Raw genomic sequence first — 18,520 nt, 5'->3', positions numbered from 1 at the left:
TGGTATAAATTCTTTGCAAGTATGTATAGTTTTCCAGACTTGATGCAAATTATATTTCATCTATTTCACATACTGGCCAACTTCTTTATCTAGACTGATTCGTTCTATGTGATGAATGCTTACAGTTTTATGTTTTAATATACATTTTATATTTTAAAGGAACAACATATGGATGAGAGAGACCTACGAAGATTTCAACTAAAAATTGCAGAACTTAATGCTGTAATACAGAAACTAGAAGACAGAAATACACTTTTAGTGGATGAAAGGAACGAATTGGTAAAGTAACTAACAACATTGTACTAAAAGACACAGGGAAAACACACGCACATACGAACTTTTATCAGCTAGCTCCACCTCCCATAATTAATGAGGTGCTGGTGAAAATATGGATAAATCTACTTGTGCTGGAGATAAGCCTGAATACTTATATGAAGAATCCACCTTAATTAGGAAGTTTCAGATCCCTTATCATATGAGTAAGAGTAATCACATGAGTACTTTAGGACATTCTCACACACAGGTGGTAGCATGGGGTTTGAAACTTCCGAAGGCCCTTCCACAAGTCATTTAACCCAGAATATTGTCACTATGAAATATGATATATGGTTTGAACGGAATTGTATGAAAGATGAATGAATGAGAGCTAATAATTTTGGAGACATCATTTTAAAAGATTGAAGGCTGAAAAACTACATTACAGGAGGTAAAGAATATTGCGCCAAATTGCTATGTGTGTGTGTAAAGAAATCCTTGCAAAAGTTGCTTGTAAAAGATCTCTGCAAAATAAAGGGAGCTGAGCTTTGCAGAGCCAAGCCACGCCTCAAACAATGTATCAGTTTGCTGGCAGATGGCTGGATTTGACAGTTGGGAATTTGAGCTTGGAGGGAGAGCACAGAAATAGACAGGCTTTCTGGCTACGGTCAAGTAGCTGTTTAAATATGCTATGCTGGATATATATTGAATGCTGATTGATTAGTTATTGATCCTATGCAACTACAAGGACATTGTACGATTGCTGAACTGTTTATTTGACTTCAACTCAACAAGTAAAGTTTCCTTTTGTTCTTTCAATTCCTCTGCCTGGTCTGAGTCTTTTGCACATGGTGTTAACTGGACGTTGATGGTTCCGCTACACGCACCTGCTAACAAAGAATTCATGGACTGTAATTAAAAGTTGCTGATAAGAACTGTGACAATGACTAACTGTTGAACTTTTGGGGAAAAACAACTTGTTTACATTAGTCAAAGACAATGGCTACTTAAGGAAATGTTTAGAAGATATTAAGAAGGAAGTCAACACAGAGCTGTTTGTATTTATCAACACCAATTACACGAAGTCAACATCTGCCAGGGAACTGAGATGGAATTAACATGTTTCAGGCTGGAAAAAAACATCCATCATTCATTTACAACTTTGGGACAACATCAGCAAAATATTGCTATTCAAGAGACTTTATTACAACCCAAAAATTGTGACAGAGTGCTGTTCACCTGCCATGCTTTACCGTGTTTCCCCGAAAATAAGACAGTGTCTTATATTAATTTTTGCTCCCAAAGATGCTCTAGCTCTTATTTTAAGGGGATGTCTTATTTTTCCATGAAGAAGAATTCACATTTATTGTTGAACAAAAAAATGTGCATTTATTATATATTATACAGTTGTCATCACAAACCAGCATAACCAGACAAACTGTGAATCCTATCAAGAATTTCTTGTTACTACCATTATTTCCATGTACAACACTCTATGGTAGGTACATTTACTGATCCTGCATGCTCTGGTGTTCTGTTCGCTGGGCATGCTTCGAAACAAAAACTTTTCTAGGTCTTACTTTCGGGGGAGGCCTTATATTTAGCAATTCAGCAAAACCTCTACTAGGTCTTATTTTCTGGGGATGTCTTATTTTAGGGGAAACAGGGTATGAGATGGTGTACCTTGGAGTATCAGATCTGCAATGGAACGCAGTCTGGGCACTTGGCCTCCTTCTCAAAGGAAGAGGAAGGAGTGTGATTTTGGAGTCATTATATGTGTTGCAGGGAGTCCGGTTCTCCTGTAGAGGAAATGGGTCTGATCTTTGGTATTGTTCTTAGGGAAATGATGCATTTTGGCATTTTGGAAGTTTTGGAAATATTGAAAATCTGGCCTAAACAGGTGCTTCTCCAAGGAGGAAGAAAGGATATGGTAATACTTGGATGCATGTGTGAAGATGACTGAATGTATATATGTGTGTGAATGCTGAGTAAAAATGTAATCCCCCTTTTGTTTGTTTGTTAGCCAATATAACTGTAGGTTTATGAACCCAATAGAATCTGTGTGTCTGTATGTCCAATGTTATTCTTTGTATAAAAGTTCTGATACCCTCTCACACTGAAAATTGCAATAAAAAGAACCTTCATTTAAAAAGTATTCATGACAATATCAAGGCAGAAAATCCCACAATATCTGCTTTGGATTGGGTTATCTGTGTCCATACTGCAATATATTCCAGTCCGAAGCAGATAATGTGGGATTTTATTCAGATGCATGGAAGGGGCCCCAGCCACTAACTGAAAGGCTTACCACCTAATGATATTGTTGTGGAGTCATTCCAAACCAGTCTTCAATGCATGATGATGAAGTACCGTATATACTCGAGTATAAGCCGACCCGAATATAAGCTGAGGCACCTAATTTTACCACAAAAAAACTGGGAAAACATTGACTCCAGTATAAGCCGAGGGTGGTAAATTTCAGAAATAAAAATAGATACCAATAAAATTACATTAATTAAGGCATCCGTAGGTTAAATATTTTTGAATATTTACATAAAGCTCAAATTTAAGATAAGACTGTCCAACTCTGATCAAATCATTATTCTTATCTTCAATGTAAATGCCTTTATGTATCCTTTTAATAGAGTAAAATAATACATGTAATAATAATAATAACAAATACAGTAGAGTTTCACTTATCCAACATAAACGGGCTGGCAGAATCTTGGATAAGTGAATATGTTGGATAATAAGGAGGAATTAAGGAAAAGCCTATTAAACATCAAATTAGATTATGATTTTTACAAATTAAGCATAAAAACATCATGTTATACAACAAATTTGACAGAAAAAGTAGTTCAATACGCAGTAATGCTATGTAGTAATTACTGTATTTATGAATTTAGCACCAAAATATCACGATGTATTGAAAACATTGACTACAAAAATGCGTTGGATAATCCAGAATGTTGGATAAGCGAGTGTTGGATAAGTGAGACTCTAATGTACCAGAAAATAATACAAGTAATAATAAATAGAGTAAAATAATAAATGCAATAATAATAATAATAGTCCTAAACGCTTGGGAAGTGTTCGACTTGTGATTTTGTGATATGAAAGCCAGCATGTCTATCTTGTTTGCTGTGTCATACAATAAAATAATAATATCAGAGTGAAATAATAAATGTATTAATAATAATAAAAAATAGAGTAAAATAAATGTAATAGTAGCAACAATAATAGAGGAAAATAATAAATGTACCATATATTCTCGAGTATAAGCTGACCCAAATATAAGCCAACCAGGACCCGAATATAAGCCAAGGAGGGCTTTTTCCGTCTTAAAAAAAGGGCTGAAAAACTAGGCTTATACTCAAGTATATACAGTACTTTTCAAAAAAACAGGGAACTCCTGATTTTAGTCAGCTGAAAGCACTTTGAATCTGTATTCAAAGTGTTCTCAAGTGCAGTTTCATGAGATTTTGAATCCATAGAGTTGCAGTTCCTCCAGGATTTTTTTAAAGGGTAGCCTGCATGAATAGGGGTAATGCACATATTACTACTACTACTACTACTACTATGCCACAAATGTGCTGAGGTTTCTTCAAGTGCTTGAAGAATAGATTGTTGCAATTAGAATAGGCGCTATGGTGGCATGCTCCAGCCTTAACCGACAGATTTACAAAGCTTTGTGCTTTAGACAGATTTATTCTAATAATAGAAACAAAATTATTCTTATAGGAAAAGCATAACATTAGTATCTTAAACACTGAGGAGTAAAGCATATAAGAAACTGTTAACACCTTATGGTGAAGACTGAATAGATACAATGGTGTTTTCTCCCATCTCTTTAGAATGGAGGGAACCAGGTTTAGGATTACGAATGTAAAAAAAACAACATCACCATTAGAATGTGCTAAATTGAGCAAATGGAAACAGTACTTAACTGGTAGAAATAATATCAGTTTGCAATGAAGGATTAACTTGTATTTACACTAGTTAATTTTCCACTTTTTTTGCAGTTGAAACAATGTCGAGAAATAGAAATCCAGTTTAAGCCTCTTGTAGAAAAAAACAAAAGACTAAATAAAAAGAATGAACACATGCTGCAAAATATACAAAGAATGGAAGAAAAAATTATCAAGCTATCCAGAGAAAATATGGAAATAGTGAGTTGACATTCTCTTTTCATTATGAATTGTAATCAGTATGCTTGTTTCTTTATAGCTAATCAGCTAATTACAATACATTTTTAAAAGCACATTTGACTGAAAACATTGGAAATCTTCCCCTCTATAATACGTGAATTAATTTAACAAACCCATCTTCTTATTGCTCCTAATTATCATTGTTTTACCATATTACAGACCTATGTACCAAGAGGGCATCATATGTACTCCAAGCAGCAATTTCAACAAAAGCAATAAAAAGAATTTGCACAACAATTACATCAGGCACTCACACATTGGTTGACATGTTACAATCTTTGGCCCCTTCGATACTGCCTTATAAAATTCCAATGATCTGTTTTGAACTAGATTGTCTGGCAGTGTAGACTCATATAATCCAGATCAAAGCAGATAATGTGGATTATCTACTTTAATAATAATCTCTATAGCCGTTCAGAAGGGGCCTCTGTCTCCAGAACAGTAAAACACAAGATTGCCCCTTCCTCAATGTGACACCATTTCAAATTTTTAGAAATAGCTATCATGTTCACATATGCAGTATAGTTTTGTGAAGGGAAGTATTTTTGAACCTGAAAAGAAAGCCATCAAACAAACCCAGCATTTGTTGCATGTTGTTGCTTACAGCTTCATGTAAATATATAAATCAGACACTAGGTGGCATTCAGAAACCTTTTATTGCTGCCAAAAATGTCCTGACTTCGACATTTAGCTAACTGGATCCCATTTGGTGTCACAGTCCATGCCTCTCTTTATGTTGATGTCCCCAAAAGGGTCATATTTAGAAAATCAGTGACAGATACACTTAGGCCCCTTCTATACTGCCATGTTTGTTGTTTATTCGTTAAATCGCTTCCGACTCTTCGTGACTTCATGGACCAGCCCACGCCAGAGCTTCATGTTGTTCATCGCCGCCCCCAGTTCCTTCAAGGTCAAGCCAGTCACTTCAAAGATACCATCCATCCATCTTGTTCTTGGTCCGCCTCTCTTCCTTTTTCCTTCCTTTCCCCCCAGCATTCCTTTCCTGTCTTCTCATTATGTGGCCAAAGTACTTCATCTTTGCCTCTAATATCCTTCCCTCCAATGAGCAGCCGGCCATTATTTCCTGGAGTATGGACTGGTTGGATCTTTTTGCGGCCCAAGGCACTCTCAGGATTTTCCTCCAACATCATGGTTCAAAAGCATCTATCTTCCTTCGCTCAGCCTTCCTTATGGTCCAGCTCTCACATCCATCTATACTACCATATAATCCATATTATCAAATCAACCTCCCAGCATCAAGGCAGTCATGCCAGGTGATGAGTGTCCAAGTGACTGTACAAAGGACGGGCAGTCCTGTGAATGGATCCTGTCTCCCTCTGCACAGCTAGGGTTTATGTGGCCAATTGGGATGGATTGACCCCATAGATCAGGGGTCCCCAAACTAAGGCCTGTGGGCCGGATGCAGCCCTCCAAGGTCATTTACCTGGCCCCTGTCCTAAACTTTAGACCTAGGGTTGACCTAAGTCTACCTGGTCTTTGGAGGTCTCTTTGCTTACTTATGGCCTTATGAGATCGTCTAGATCAGGAGCCCCCAAACTAAGGCCCGGGGGCTGGATGCAGCCCTCCAAGGTCATTTACCTGGCCCCCGCCCTCAGTTTTATAATATAATATTTTATATCAGTTTTAATAATATATTATATATACATATAATATTGATAATAACATTATGTTATACAATGTAATACTAATAATAATACCATATAAAAATATTAATTATATGTTATATATTACGTATTATATAATAGTATAGTGGTATAGTTCAATATAGTAATATATAATGCTAATATTGTGCTATGCTAATAATATAATATATTGTATGTATATACAGCTGCTCTGAGTCCCCTTCTGGGTGAGAAGGGTGGGATATAAATGTAGTAAATAAATGCAGTAAATAAATAATTAATTTTAGACTTAGGCTCGGCCAAAGTCTGAAATGACTTGAAGGCACACAACAACAACAGTCCTAATTAACTTGACTATCTCATTGGCCAGTAGCAGGCCCACACTTTCCATTGAAATCCTGATAGGTTTATGTTGGTTAAAATTGTTTTCATTTTTAAATATTGTATTGTTCTTTCGTTGTTGTTGTTGCTCTACAAATAAGACATGTGCAGTATGCATTGGAATTTGTTTGTATTTTTTTTTCAAATGATAATTTGGCCCCTCAACAGTCTGAAGGATAGTGGACCAGCCCTCTGCTTCAAAAGTTTGAGGACCCCTGGTCTAGATGGTCTTTGAAGATCTCTTTGCTTAGCTAGAGCCTTATGAGACCATCTAGATGGCTTTTGGAGGTCACTATCCTTACCTATGGTCCTATGAGACTGTCTAGATGGCCTTTGAGGGTCCCTTTCCTTACCTATGGTTTTATGAGATTATCTAGATGGCCTTTGGGGGCCCCTTTCCCTACCTATGGTCTTATGAAACCATCTAGATGGTCTTTGAGGTCCCTTTCCTTATCTATGGTCTTCTGATGGCCTGATGAGATCAGCTAGATGGCCTTTGAGGGTACCTTTCCTTACCTATGGTCTTATGAGACCATCTAGATGGTCTTTTGAGGTCTCTTTGCTTACCTATGGTCTTATGAGATCATCTAGATCAGAAGTCACCAAACTGATGCCCATGGGCCTGATGTGGCCCTCCAAGGTCATTTACCTGGCTTTTGTCCTAAACTTTTGACTTTGTTGTTGTTTATTCATTCAGTCGTTTCTGACTCTTTGTGACCTTAGGGTTGGCCTAAGTATGAAATGACTTGAAGGCACATAACAACAATCCTAATTTTGGACTATTTCATCATAGTCCAGCCCCCCAGCAGTCTGAGGGACTTAAAAAGTTTGAGGACCCCTGCCATAGATGATGGGATGGGTGCTTGAGTCCATTGTGTTTAGAGGCTGGCTGGCCATCTGTTGGGAGTGCTTGGATTGTATTGTCCAATGGCAGAGTTGGGTTGGACTGGATGGCCTTTAGGGGTCTCTCCTAACTGTCTGATTCTATGATTCGATTTGTATTATTACTGTGCAGATCTTGGATGGCCATCTGTCAGGAGTGCTTGGTTTGTGTCGTCCTGCATGGTAGAAGGAAGTTGAACTGGATGATCCTTAGGGGTGTCTCCTAACCTTATGATTGTATGATATTATTTTATTATGACACAGCAAACAAGATAGATATGCTGGATTTCATATCACAAAATCACAAGTCGAACACTTCCCATGTGTCTAGGACTGTGTGATGTATTTTCGGATGATGCGCGCAGATCCCAGCAGGGTGGCCTTTTGCAGTTGGCAGATCGTAATTTTGTCAATGTCTATTGTTTCCAAATGCCGGCTGAGATCTTTTGGCACGGCACCCAGTGTGCCCATCACCACCGGGACCACCTGCACTGGTTTCTGCCAGAGTCTTTGAAGTTCAATCTTGAGGTCCTGATAGTGGCTGAGTTTTTCCTGTTGTTTTTCGTCAATGCGACTGTCACCTGGGATGGCAGCATCAATGATCCAAACCTTTTTCTTTTCCACAACTGTGATGTCTGTTGTCTTGTGTTCCAGAACTTTGTCAGTCTGGATTCGGAAGTCCCACAGTATATTTGCATGTTCATTTTCCAATACTTTTGCAGGTTTGTGATCCCACCAGTTCTTTGCTGCTGGAAGGTGGTACTTGAGGCATAAGTTCCAATGAATCATTTGGGCCACGTAGTTGTGCCTCTGTTTGTAGTCTGTCTGTGCAATTTTCTTACAGCAGCTGAGGAGATGATCAATGGTTTCGTCGGTTTCCTTGCACAGTCTGCATTTTGGGTCATCAGCTGATTTTTCGATCTTGGCCTTAATTGCATTTGTTCTGATGGCTTGCTCCTGGGCTGCAAGGATCAGGCCTTCTGTCTCCTTCTTCGGGGTCCCATTTGTGAGCCACAGCCAGGTCTTCTCCTTATCAGCTTTTCCTTCAATTTTGTCAAGGAACTTTCCATGCAATGATATTATTATTATTATTATTATTATTATTATTATTATTATTATTATTATTATTATTATGCCCAGGAAAACTGCTGGAGGGATCTCCTGGGTCATGAGATGCTGGTGAAAAGGTCTTGCTGGGTGGCTTCATACTCCAAAGTTTTATGAAACATAACATATTACATTACATACACACAAGGAGCCTGTGGATACTGAAGGGAACCCTGCAAATGTAGGCCAGGGCATCCATGGCGCAAGGGAGCACATACACAAGAGGACCTGTGGATACTGGGGGGAGCCCTGAGAATGGATGCCATGGGGGAGATTGGGGTAGAAAGGATCACATTTGGGGGTGAATTAAAAGAAGGAAGGAAGGAAGGAGAGAAGCCCTGTTGCGAGGCCCATGAGGCCATGTGGTTATCAGGGCCAGCTGCCGGAGAGAAAAAAGGAAGAGAAAGTCACCAAATTCAAGGAAGATACATAGAAGCAGATGTAGAGGGTAACACACCGAAGTGCATGTTTATTAAAGGGTTGTATTGTTATAAACTAGTCAAATGGGGAAAGATTGTAGGAAAAAGTATCCTGGGCGCTTGTAGCTGCTGCTGGGCTCCTTCGGTCCTGTGAACATTCCCATAGCCGATCAACCGAACTGCAGGCTACTGCCACCTGCAGAACTCTCTGCCGCAATGCCATCTTCGTAACTCTAATATTTGGAACCGGGGAGGGGGTAAGTGCTCAACAACACTAAGATCTGATCCCAGATTATCTGGCAGTGTAGACTCATATAATTCAGTTCAAAGCAGATAATCTGGGATCAGATTCTGAGATATATAGTATATTCAGCTTAAGCTGGGCTCCCCCCCAATTCTTTGATAACATGTTTCTTCTTGTTGTTGTTTTACAGTTCCCTTTACAATTTAGAGAAGGTGATGCTGTTTGTATCAATCTTCCTATGGTCTGACACAGTCTTTTCATAAGTGTAATACAGTAAACTCTCGCTTAACCAACGTAAACGGGCCGGCAGAACGTTGGATAAGCGAATATGTTGGATAATAAGGAGAGATTAAGGAAAAGCCTATTAAACATCAAATTAGGTTATGATTTTACAAAGTAAGCACCAAAACATTATGTTATACAACAAATTTGACAGAAAAAGCAGTTCAATACACAGTAATCCTATGTAGTAATTACTGTATTTACAAATTTAGCACCAAACTATCATGATGTATTGAAAACATTGACTACAAAAATGCGTTGGATAATCCAGAACGTTGGATAAGCGAGTGTTGGATAAGTGAGACTCTACTGTATCTGACTATGCTAATGAAATATATTATTTACAGAAAGAAAAGCTGTCTGTTCAGCCAACTTTGAGAAGGCATACTTCATTGAATGACCTCAGCAGAAGACGTGAAGAAAAGGAGATTGAATTTCTTAAACTGCAAATCATCCAACAGCAGAATCGTATTGATGATCTCACAGAGGTAATAAACACCAGTAGTTATCAGACTCAGCTTTCACCTTCTTACTCCTTTAATAGATATTTGTAAATATCTATTAATTTGATCTGAATGTAAAACAACTTGCATTTTGTGGCCCCTTCTACATTGCCATATACAATCCAGATTCTTTGCTTTAAACTGGATTACATGGCAGTGTAGACTCATATAATCCAGTTCAAAGCAGATAATGTGGATTATCTGATCTGATGATCTGGATTCTATGACAGTATAGAAGGGACCTTAGATGTAGTGTATTCTCTTCTGTATATCTGGGAACTGTTACAAAAAAGGCATCTTCCAATAATAATAAGGGAAGTTTTATTTAGTTTACCTATGGAGTGCATTGGACTTTAGGTATACACAATGATGATTTTGTGGATTCTTTGTTGTTTGTTTTATCTTGTAGAATCCCTCTGTATGTAAGCAGACAGTCTTCAGCAGAATAATTTATATATCTATACACACTACCATACGTTTATATAACATTATAATTATTATAATTATTGCTACAGGACCAGGAAGAATTGTTACATTCTAAGAAACAGAGAAGAAAAAATCTGAAATCCACAAAGGTGGGTAACTTTTATCTCTATTTTGATAGATTCCCCACAAACTTTCTATACAAAAGTTGCCATTAAAATAATGATTTCTTCAATACTAGTTTGAAACTGACTTAAGTGGTCAGTGTAGATGGGGCCCTGGTTCAGACCTGATCCTGCTAGCTTGTACCTTCTGTGCTTCCTGTTGCGCAAGTTACATCATGTGGCCTTGTAAGGACTTGGAACCCTTCCACACAGCTGAATAAAATCCGACATTTTCTGCTTTGAACTGGAATATATGGCAGTGTGGACTCAGATAACCCAGTTCAAAGCAGATATTGTGGGATATTCTGCCTTGATATTCTGGGTTATATAGCTGTGTGGAAGGGCCCTTGATGTCCTTCTAGGGTTGTTGCCGTGATCTTTTCATTGTGGTGTATCAGAATACCAATGTCATGACCACAAGAACTACATTGGGACCAATGGGGACATGTGGGTAAGTGGGTGTGAGAGAACCAAAGGGCAGAAACTATAAAGATGTTGTTAAGAAATAATAAAAGGTTTACTGCCCCTAGATTGTGGGCAAGGAAATACGCCCTTTCTATTGCTGAGGCTGGATCTACACTGCCATATAATCCAGATTACCAAAGCAAATAATCCACATTATTTGCTTTGAACTGGATTATATGAGTCTGCACGGCCATATAATCTAGTTCAAAGCAGATAGTCTGGATTTTGTATGGCAGTGTAGAAGGAGCCTGGCGGCCCTTCCACACAGCCATATAACCCAGAATATCAAGGCAGGAAATCCCACAATATCTGCTTTGAACTGGAATATATGGCAGGATGGACTCAGATAACCCAGTTCAAAGCAGATATTGTGAAATTTCCTGTCTTTATATTCTGGGTTATATGGCTGTGTAGAAGGGCCCTGAGTTTCATTCCTTGTTCACATTCCTTTAGTAAGGAGTTTAGTTTGGGACTTCTGCTATCCCCGGCTCCTTCCGCACATCTTTGAACTGGATTATATGGCAGTGTGGGCTCAGATAATCCAGTTCAAAACAGGTATTGTGGATTATCTGCCTTGATATTCTGGGTTATATGGTTGTATGGAAGGGCCCCCTCTTAGGTTAATGAAGTGAAGAGAATTATTTTAGTTCCTAACTTAGTGACATCTTTTTTTAAAGCTACAAAGGAATGGTATAGTGGAGAACATATCTTCCGTTATTTGAATATGAATTGTGGACTCTGTTGGAATATATTAATTATAGATTGCCAATGCTTATAAAAGGGCTGCTGTTGCTTGGATGGCAAATATAAACTAGGGCATATTAATTATTGATTTTATTCCTTATTCACGAAATGAGAAGAAGACAAAGGATGACACAGAAAAATGCCAAAGATCTTGGAAGAGATATAGTATTAACATTTCATGGAAGCAAGGTATCCTGTTTTGTCCAAGATGTAATTCTCAATAAAAGAAAAAAGAAGGAAGGAAAAGGGAAGGGAAGGAGATGGGCCTTATTCATTTCCTTTTCTTTATTTGGCAAGTGTTAAAGGATCTGGAGGGATAGTTTAATTAGTCTTTTACAACGAAAACAGCAGTATCTTATTTTTTTAAAGGCTAGCAGATTTTATTTTGCCATATGATTGCATAGACCATAATACTGGTGTTCATGTATAGTGTACCAAATAATTCTTCAGGTGCCAAAATTGAGAAAGCACAAATGAGAAGACAATGCTTTACTAACTGCCCTGAAACTACATTACTTGCCTCAGCCTTGACTTTGTGCTCAAACTGCATCCTTTGGTTAACATGATTCATGATGAATTCAATTGATCCAGAAACTTTGCACTTTCCCCCTACTACTGTAACTATAAATTTGTGAAGTAGCAATGTTTAAAACAAATCCAATACACTGAAATACAGTGCCAACATTTATTTTCTAAAATGTAAATTTGGTCAACATTCTACTATAGTTTTGATGGTCAGGGATTCTGGGAGTTGGGGGCCCAAATAGCTTGGAGGATGCCTGCTATATATGAACAATCTTTTCTCAACTTTTGGATTCTGAAGGAACCCTTGAAATAATTTATAGGTGTCATAAAAATATATATCTATAACTTTAAAATCTTTTTTATCGCACTCCAATCGCAGTCTCTCTTCCAAAACCCCTCTTGCAGAACTCCATTAGTTAAGAAACTCTGATATAAATAGACACATCTGATATTGAGAAATCAAACCCCCAAAATATGAACTATATAAAAGTACCTAAAATAGAAACTGTGACTCTGCTAAAGTCTAGCAAGTTGCGCTTTTTGTTTCACATTCACCTAGAATCATAGAATCATAGAATAGTAGAGTTGGAAGAGACCTCATGGGCCATCCAGTCCAACCCCCTGCTAAGAAGCAGAAAATTGCATTCAAAGCACCCCCGACAGATGGCCATCCAGCCTCTGCTTAAAAGCCTCCAATTCAACCTTAGTATGAATTATCTCTGGAATGTTGCCTGGTTGCACCCAAATCTTCTTCTTTAATCCCCTCGCAATGAACTGGGGGGACATGGGGAAAACACTCAATGAATATATGCCAAAGCTCCCTGGGTCCATTTCCTGCTCCCATTGATAAGATCGGGACTATTTACAGCACTCACACCTCGAGCCAGCCCATCTATTGCAGTGGTTCTCAACCTGTGAGTCCCCAGATGTTTTGGCCTTCAACTTCCAGAAATCCTAATAGCTGGTATACTGGCTGGGATTTCTGGGAGTTGTAGACCAAAACACCTGGGGACCTACAGGTTGAGAACCACTAATCTATTGGGATGATAATATTCCCAAATATCCATTATGTATACTGAACTAACCTTATTATACCCACCAGAGATAACCCATTACGTCAATCAAGAACTCTTTTACATATTGCCACACCACATTCCTTGCAGTCACGCCCCTTTCAGATTATTAAAACAGACTGACACTTCTAATTCTCCAATGACAGTTTATTGAATTTCCCATCACCATTAACAGCCAACCAGTAATGACAATCAATGGAGTCCTCAACCACTCAGAACGTGGATCCTAGCCAGAAGGGTTTTCAACTAATCAGGAGCAGGTTTCTCAACTAGCAGTCAAATTGCTTTGCATTTCTAATTGTGTCATGTTAGCACTTTGGAGTGTTTTCTCCACTGACACCTCTTTAGCCATAAACTTCTGGTTTTGCCTTCTAAACCATCCATGTCTGATTCGGTCTTCTGAATTAGCTAGACATGCCAGGCTCCCAAACCTGCGGTTTTGCAGCAGCTGAAATTACTTAACCAATTCACTCACATGAAGGGGAGATTAATATGGGATTCTTGATCTATTTGTCCTGAATCTTTATTTTTATCATCAAGAACCTCCTGTATGGGAACAGGAAGTGTAGTCAGCTGTGCCTCAGTTCTTGAGCTTATCTGAGCTATTTTATCTTGGCTTGTTCTTCTCTCGTTCTCTTTGGCTCAGTTCAAAGTGCTGTTTTTTGACATTCTAGAAGGCTTCCTTTTCCCATATGAAATCTGTCTGCTGTGTCTGCAAAAGGTGTGTGGTGGTAACCAAGGACATATGGGCTTTGTTGGTCAGCTGTGAAGCATTATGTCTAAACTTGAAATTTGTCCTCTTTATTCCATTTTATTGTTTCTATATACAGTAAGCACCTTAAGATTCCATATGTAAAATGGAAACATTTGAATAAATGCTTGAACATTTGTAGTCAACTTGTTTTGAATACGTAAATACCATTTTACTGATTCTAATAACCTTTTTATAACATCAGTTAGGGGTCCAGCAATGGGTCAGATTGCTTTGCTGGATATCAGGAGTCCTAAGCCCTTAGGCCCTGATTGACAACTAAATACGAGATATAGTTTGAAGCAAAGATTAAAGGACAGGACCCAAACTCATACATTATCCTGGCTTTAGACAAAAGGTGGTTTATTTATTTCCCACATCATTCCTTCTGTCACTTCAGCTGCTCACATTTTAACTAGTACAGGCTGTGGCGCAGGCTGGTGAGCAGCCAGATGCAATAAATCACTCTGACCATGAGTGAGTTTGAGGCCAGCCCGTGGCAGTGTGAGCACCCGACAATTAAAAATTAAAAATAGCCCCTGCTTGTTGCTGACCTAGCAACCCGAAAGATAGTTGCATCTATCAATTAGGAAATTAAGGTACCACTTTAAAGTGGGGAGGCTAATTTAACTAATTTATGACTCCATAATAATCATCCAGCTGCCGTTTGGAATGAAGTGCCGTCACAGTGGAGGATGAAGCAGCAGCTCCCCCTGTGGCCAGAATCGAACATCCCCTTAGGAGAAGGTTAAATTGCCTCTGCGTCTGTCTCTGTCTTTGTTCTATGTGTATATGGCATTGAATGTTTGCCTTATATGTATACAATGTGATCCGCCCTGAGTCCCCTTCGGTGTGAGAAGGGCAGAATATAAATACTGCAAATAAATAAATAAACAACTGTGCTATATAAATGAAAGCCTTTAACAGAGTCTTTGTGGCTGATCTCATGGGGAATAGGCATGGACATTAAAGGGTCATTACCCCCTAATTCCGAAGTTAAGGAAAAGCAGGTGAGGTGCACAGGGGAACATGGAGGTGTAGGTGTATGCATGTGTATGGAAGGGGTTCTTTGGGATCTTTATGTAACAATGAATTTTGCTGTTGTTGCAGAATCATATTACAGAGACATGTTTTGGATTTGAGGAAGAATCGGCCGATTCCGAAACATCATCAGTGACTTCCTATAGCACAGATAAAACTGACAGGACTCATACTACAGCAAAAGACTTGGAACATGTAGGTCCTTGCGCACGTTGTATGGCATACACCATTTTTGTGAACTTGCTTTTAATACTTCCTGTTCTTTACAAACATATTTCCCACTTTATATTTCAAAATCAAAATGTGATCCACCAGCCCAAAAGTCTAATCTTCCTGTTAGCACTTATCTGTCACTTTTTTCAAAAAATATACTATTCTGAGGTTCCTTTTCATTTCTGTTTTGCATTTCTTTTCTGCTCTGCTGCTTTCATATCAAAATTTATTTGTTTCTCAAACATTTTTTCTGTCTAATTTTTCTCCTCTTCAAGGCCTCTTGAAGTCTATAGAGTGCCACACAAGAAGAAAAATAGTTCTTCTCAGTTCTATCTCAGCATAGATTCCCTCTGTGTAGTTCTGATAGATTCAGAAAGACAGTTGCTTTCTTGTTCCTCTTTCCAAATTGACAGTATCATATATTTTAAGTTCAGCAGCAGAAGCCTCATTGTAGTGGTTATTTTTATCCTTCAGCTGGACTGTGAATCTATTGTAGTCAAACCTATTTACCCCAAAATAGTAATGATTAGATGCCTGTCATTCATCAAGAGAAGGTTCACTGGCATGGCATTCATGGCCACCACTGCCACCACCAGCACTTTTCTGCCTAGTTTATAATTATTCTCTATTCCCTGCCTGAATTAATGCAGTTTGACATCCATTTAATTGTCATAACTCAATGCTGGTGAATCATGGGAACTGTAGTTTAGCCATCTCATGATTCCATAATACTGAGCCATGGTAGTTAAAGTAGTATCAAACTACATTAATATTTCAGTGCACATACATCCTAAGAAGACACAGATCCAAGTCCCCTTGAAGTTAGCTGGGTCTCCTTGAGTCAATCGGTCTTTTGTAAGGCTGATGTGAACAGAAAGAGAGGAAGAACTTTATATGTTCTTGTTGTCCCGAAGCCAGCTAGGGATAGTTCAACCCCAGTGCACTTTTGCCAAATAGCAAACACAGAGGGAAGTGAGCTCTTTTGAAGAAGTGTGGGATTTAAGTGCAATAAATTTAATAATATCTATTTATTCAGGAGCCCCAGTGGCAAAGTGTGTTAAAGCACTGAGCTGCTGAACTTGCAGACCGAAAGGTCCCAGGTTCAAATCCCGGGAGCGGAGTGAGCGCCCGCTGTTGCTCCAGCTTCTGCCAACCTAGCAATTTGAAAACATCCAATGTGAGTAGATCAATAGGTGCCGCTCCGGCGGGAAGGTAACAGCGCTCCATGCAGTCATGCCGGCCACATGACCTTGGAGGTGTCTATGGACAATGCTGGCTCTTCGGCTTAGAAATGGAGATGAGCACCAACCCCCAGAGTCAGACATGACTGGGCTTAACGTCAGGGGAAACCTTTACCTTTACTTATTTATTCACAACAAAACTATAGCCCCTATAAAAATGAGTTTTCAAAAAACAAAAAACAAAACCCAGACTTTATAGCTGTAGCTATCATACAAAACATTAATATTTTATATTTTCTAATGTCATACTTTTATCTAGTACGGCAGCTGAAACTGTTGCTAATTTTAGTTTTTCAGCAATCATTATAAATACTTTAAATTTCTTGCCACCTAAGCACTTTACATAGAAATGGCACTCTGTTCACTAAATACCGATGATTAAGGAACATTCCATGCACTGCTGTATTTGGTTTTATAATTGCTTTTTTACATAAGTCTTTTTCTCTTAAAATGGAAATTAATAGTAGTAGTAATAATAATCTATTGACAATGTTTGCACCACTAGAAGAAAACATTTTTTAAAACAATTTATTTAAAGAACACACCTGAAGAAGCTGACTTGCGGTTCTGTCAACTAACAAGAGAATATCAAGCTTTGCAAAGAGCGCATGCATTGCTCCAGGAGCAAGTTGGGGGAACCCTGGATGCAGAAAGAGAAGCTAGGGTAATTTTCTTTTATGTGGCTTTGCAAAAAGTTCAGCTTCTATAGCTTAATTTGGTATGTGTTGAATTATTATGAGATTTTCCAGTGACGGGACCATACAAGTGTTGGTCTACCTAAACCTCTAGCCTGCTTGAATATGCGCTGTTTGATTTTTAGCTTATTTTATTTTTCTTCTTTAATTTTCCTTTTGCATATTAGTGGGCTTGTATATCACTATTTAGAAACATTTCGTTGGACATTCCACTTCCATGTATGGAATCCCGTAGCATGACCACTCCAGGTTTTGAAACAGATCCCAGAACATTCCTCTGGAATATTACAAATCAACTTGTTATTCTAGAAATGTAGCATTTGTATATGGTACTTATTGGTTGCTTTTCAGCTGAAGTTAAAATACTCAAAGCAGCCGACAACAAATATATATTTTTTAAAATTAAATTTGAATGTATTTTAAAAAATATTTCAATACAAAATACTCCTCTTAACCTTTCTTTGGTTCTTGTAAGTCCATATACTTATGTATTGGGCTTCCTTCTAGGTGAAACATTGCCTCTGCCTCCAGAAATTCATTTAGGCTAATGTTGGCAGCAGCACTGTGTTTTAAGATGGTGCTACATAGGCAAATAAAGTACGCATGTTGGACAGCCCTGAGCCACCCCCAATGCCCAGCCATGCCAGAATTAGCGTAACTGGGCCAAGGCCCAAATGCCTCCTCCCCTGCATCACTGCTGGCTATAGCAACAACACAACCACCTACCTGATCCTGAGGGTTCTTCTTCTTCCTACCTGTGAAAGAAAATGAAAGGGAATCATCCTTTGCAGATCACATACCTGATAGAGGAAGGAAGAAGGGACAAGTGGGGGACAGCCATTCCACATCAAGCTGCATTGTGAGAAAGCAATTCTGAATCTCTGGGAGAACATGGAATGGCTGTTGAGACAGCTGTAGCTGTTTCTGCTTAGGTATGGACTGCAGCTCTCTGGCCAGTTATTAACAACTCGACTCAGGCGTTGGCTCAACCCCGAGGTAAAGCCACATTAAGCAGCTTCACATTGAGTTAGTTTGAATTAGCCCTGTGTGGCGTTTAGCTGCCTGTAGGGCTGATCACCTTCTACACTGACTGACCTTAATGGTCAGTGTAGATAGGATCGTGGTGTCTGATTTATTTTCCATGCCACAAAGATTGTTTTTTTCCCCTTAGCATAGGTAAAGGTAAAGGTCTTCCCCTGACATTAAGTCCTATTGATCTACTCACATTTGCATGTTTTCAAACTGCTAGGTTGGCAGGAAC

The 18,520-nt window shown here is 38.7% G+C and overlaps 1 protein-coding gene across 1 annotated transcript in view; it reads left to right on the top strand.

The window, feature by feature from the left end:
- LOC100566427 (janus kinase and microtubule-interacting protein 1) overlaps positions 1-18,520 on the top strand; it is a 32,902-nt gene that overhangs the window by 10,798 nt on the left and 3,584 nt on the right. Inside the window, exons 4-9 of the mRNA XM_062982023.1 lie at positions 160-279; positions 4,278-4,424; positions 9,769-9,909; positions 10,440-10,499; positions 15,180-15,305; positions 17,103-17,228. Coding sequence (XP_062838093.1) covers positions 160-279; positions 4,278-4,424; positions 9,769-9,909; positions 10,440-10,499; positions 15,180-15,305; positions 17,103-17,228 — 720 coding nt within the window. The remainder of the gene's footprint in view (positions 1-159; positions 280-4,277; positions 4,425-9,768; positions 9,910-10,439; positions 10,500-15,179; positions 15,306-17,102; positions 17,229-18,520) is intronic.

Source organism: Anolis carolinensis, chromosome 5, assembly GCF_035594765.1.
Source record: "Anolis carolinensis isolate JA03-04 chromosome 5, rAnoCar3.1.pri, whole genome shotgun sequence".
Classification (NCBI taxonomy): domain Eukaryota; kingdom Metazoa; phylum Chordata; class Lepidosauria; order Squamata; family Dactyloidae; genus Anolis; species Anolis carolinensis.
This window is presented reverse-complemented; position numbering and strand designations above follow the sequence as displayed.